The sequence below is a fragment of the Numida meleagris genome, chromosome 4, assembly GCF_002078875.1.
Source record: "Numida meleagris isolate 19003 breed g44 Domestic line chromosome 4, NumMel1.0, whole genome shotgun sequence".
Taxonomy (NCBI): domain Eukaryota; kingdom Metazoa; phylum Chordata; class Aves; order Galliformes; family Numididae; genus Numida; species Numida meleagris.
Window position 1 is genome coordinate 92,461,783 of NC_034412.1, and position 3,299 is coordinate 92,465,081.

General features: G+C 52.7%; 1 protein-coding gene across 1 annotated transcript in view; it reads right to left on the reverse strand.

The window, feature by feature from the left end:
* Positions 7–3,299, reverse strand: part of LOC110397602 (T-cell surface glycoprotein CD8 alpha chain-like) — a 10,222-nt gene continuing 6,929 nt past the window's right edge. The window contains exons 2-3 of the mRNA XM_021394092.1: positions 2,537–2,905; positions 7–1,932 (exon numbers count right to left, since the gene is read on the reverse strand). Coding sequence (XP_021249767.1) covers positions 1,703–1,932; positions 2,537–2,905 — 599 coding nt within the window. The 3' untranslated portion in view covers positions 7–1,702. The remainder of the gene's footprint in view (positions 1,933–2,536; positions 2,906–3,299) is intronic.

Below are 3,299 nucleotides of genomic sequence, written 5' to 3' on the forward strand. Positions count from 1 at the left end.
TGGGGTATGAGAGCTGAGTTTTGGGTGTGATTGATGGTCAGGCAGAGGAGGAGCAGGCAAATGGCCGCGCTGCATCAGGGCAGCTGTCTGTGTTGCTGCTGGTGTCAGTGCGGTGCTTGAGGAGGACGCCTGTGTGGCTTCTGCTGAGCAGCCACGCAGCACTGCTTGCTTACGCTGAGCTTGGTCCGTGCAAGAAATGGGCTTGTGGTAAGCGTGTGTGACGCGTGGTTGTGTTTGTTTCAGCACTGCTGACTCTTCCTGCGGTCTACATGGGAACATCTGATCTCATTAGTAAGGAGGATTCAAGAGTTTTTTTGAAGATTTCTGAACTTAGTCTCAAACGACAATCTTTTGTTTCAAATGGAAGGGGGAAGAGAAAAGGCTGTGACTCAAAGATACCTGGTTGTGCCTTGAGGCAGAGTCTCTGAGAGGCCCTGTGCCTGCTCTGGTGGCTCTGAGCAGCCTTACAGCAGTTCTACGTCCACCTCCTTGAACGATACCTGTCCCCATTGTGGCATCTCTATCACTACCTCAGGGTGCCTGCTGCTGACTGCAACGTTGAGCCAGGAATTTCAGCAGAAATTCCAGGTGTGGTGCAACAATCTGTCTTTGTTCTGCCTGCTGCAGAAATTAATGCAGCCCATGGGTCTTGACTGGTAATTCAAAGCAGCACAAAAAGGCAAAAATAAATGGTTCAGTAAAATTTCGTGTTCTGGTACTTAGACAAGTTTTGGAATGGTATAGCCAGTAGAGTTTGGTAGAGGAAGATGTCTGTGCTTATAACTTCTTGTCTGACAGTGTAGAATGTGATAAATATTTCTGAATCTAAATCTGGAGATGAGGAAAATTTGGAAAGGGGTTTTAAGAGCAGTCCTTCTGCATTCGTTGTGTCCTGGGTATGCAATGGCTGCGTGATGGCAATAGGCAGAGAGCCCATTCCCCTGGAGGAGCGGGCTGTGCTCTTTGGTGTGAGGCTGCAGGAAGCTCTGCAGGGTGTGAGGATGCGACTTACTTTGGGAGAGCACGATGCAGATGGTTATGGCAGTGAGGAGCAGGAGGCAGGCGCAAGCCAGGTTAATCCACATGACTGTATCACAGCTGTAGTTCAGCGTCTTCTCATTGCTTGTTTCTGCAGGTAGAAAGGAGAGAAAGAGGAAAGTGCTCCCAGCTGGGGTTATGGCCAGCTGTGGCTTTGTTATCGGGTGGTGCTGCAGCAAAGAGAGCCGTGTGGTAGGTGTAGGTGAGGAGAGGGCTTCCTAAGGGCGCAGAGTGAGAGGAAGGGACCAGGCATGTCTGCAGGTGACATCCCCAGCCATGGGCTGCTGCTGTCGGCATTGTGCTGGGGAGCTGAGGGAGGACTTGTAGCCAGTAGTCTTCACGTATCCACTGCTGAGGCTGAAACCAGTGTTAGCTGAAAATGCAATCCCTTGTTTTGGTGTGACCCATCATTTGGCATGCTTGTGACCTGTAGGTCACATCAAGTGGGATGAAAGGTAGCTTGCATAATGGGATCGTGGAATGATTTAGTATGGAAAAGACCTTCAAGATCTCCAAGGCCAACCATCAGCCTGTCCTTCTCAGTCCCATTAATGTCCCACGTCCTTTAGTGCCTCCCACAGAGAAGTCAAATATCTCTGTGGATGGTCACTGCACCTCTTTCCTGATCTGCCCGTTACTAACTAGAGTTATTTTCACCTCCTCATCAGAAGCTGTCTGATACAGATTCAAAGCCTTCCTCTTTCCCCACATCAGTCAGCACAGGCCTTAATTCAGGCTCCTGAGAGCAAAGCAGCAGTGCAGGCAGAGCCCCTGCCTCCCCGCAGGGAGCTGGGTTACCTGGATGCGGGCTGTGCCGGGAGATGTCCTTGCTGGTGAGCTGGCTGCTGTGGCTGGTGGCAGCGGGTGTGGTGGGTGCTGCTGTTGTTGTAGTGACTGGAAGGAGAAATGGATGAATGCAGCAAAATAGAATAAAACCGCCTTCTGTCACCCCTCCGAGGAATCAGCCAGGGGAGGGGGAACTTTTTTAGGGCCTGATTTGAATGGAGAATGATGCCCTGACACACTGCCCAGCCCTCGAAACCGAGGGGTCCAGTCTGCTATTTTTTTTTTATCAACGCCCTTAGTATGTTTGAGCTCCTGGTTATCTCTGTTATGAAACATGTCCTAAGAGTCATGGGGATTTTTTTTGCGTTTCTTTTTGAGGAGCTCTATGCATATGGAGGCTGTTGTGACTTAGAGGTCCAGGTGAGGTGAGGAAGGAGTGGGTGGCTGCGGACTTTGTTACTCTCATCCTTCAGAGGTGCTGATGGGATGGGGAGGTGCCACTGGGCTGTGTGACCACCACTGTGTTTGGGCAGGGCCGGTAGCGTGAGCGGAGCTGGTGGACAGGGAGCCTGTATGAGGAGGAGCAGTGCGTGTGTGATGAGAAACGTTGTGCAAAGAAGCAGGGAGATGGGAAATGTGGGCGATGGGATGGGTTGAAAAGTCACAGGCAGGGGTGGTGTGTGTAAGCGAGATGGGTGAAGCTGTTGCTGACCTGGTAAGAAGGCGGGTTGTCCAGAGCTGAAGTGCAGCACCTGGTTGATGTAGCTGACGCAGAAATAGATGCCCTCATCCTGTGCCCTGAAGTTCTTCACCACCAGCTGATAGGAGTTGCCTCTCCACCATGTCTCAAACTGTGAGGACATTCTCTTATTCCCATGGAAAGTGGTCCTGAAAACAGGTGTGCTAGAGACGATGAAATGGAGGTTCGCAGACTTGTCCAGGCGGATCCAGAAGACAGGTCTGTCCCTGTTATATTGCAGGCACTCCAGCTGCAGCCGCTGTCCCTCCTTGGACTGTATGATCTTTCTGTCAGGGAACCTGACTACCACCTCATTCCCCTGGTCCTGGGTGCTGGTGCAGCCTGTGGGCAGAAGTCAGCCATGTCCCCTCACGTCATGCACGAGGAAAGCTCCCGGTGCCTTTGGGCAGGGCTCTTCCCTGCAGGTGTGTGGCAGGCAGGCAGCCAGGCTGTGAGGGTGAATGCGAAGTGAGGGCCTTGCCATCCAGCACGCTTGGGTGCTGTGCTGGAGTGCATGGGGTCTTGAGGTGGATGGTGCCCTTCAGAGCAGCCCTTCAGCTGCCGTCCCAGGGCAAGTGCCATTTCCCAGCTTCTGCTGAGTGATTCCCCACTAACAAGTGCTCAGTGCCCCCTCTCTCCCCTTCCCCATCCCCTCCAGCAACACCTGTCTGAACAGGCTCTGTTCCTGCTGCGTATCGCGCTGCAGTGCCACCGCTCCCGCTTCCGTGCGCAGTCA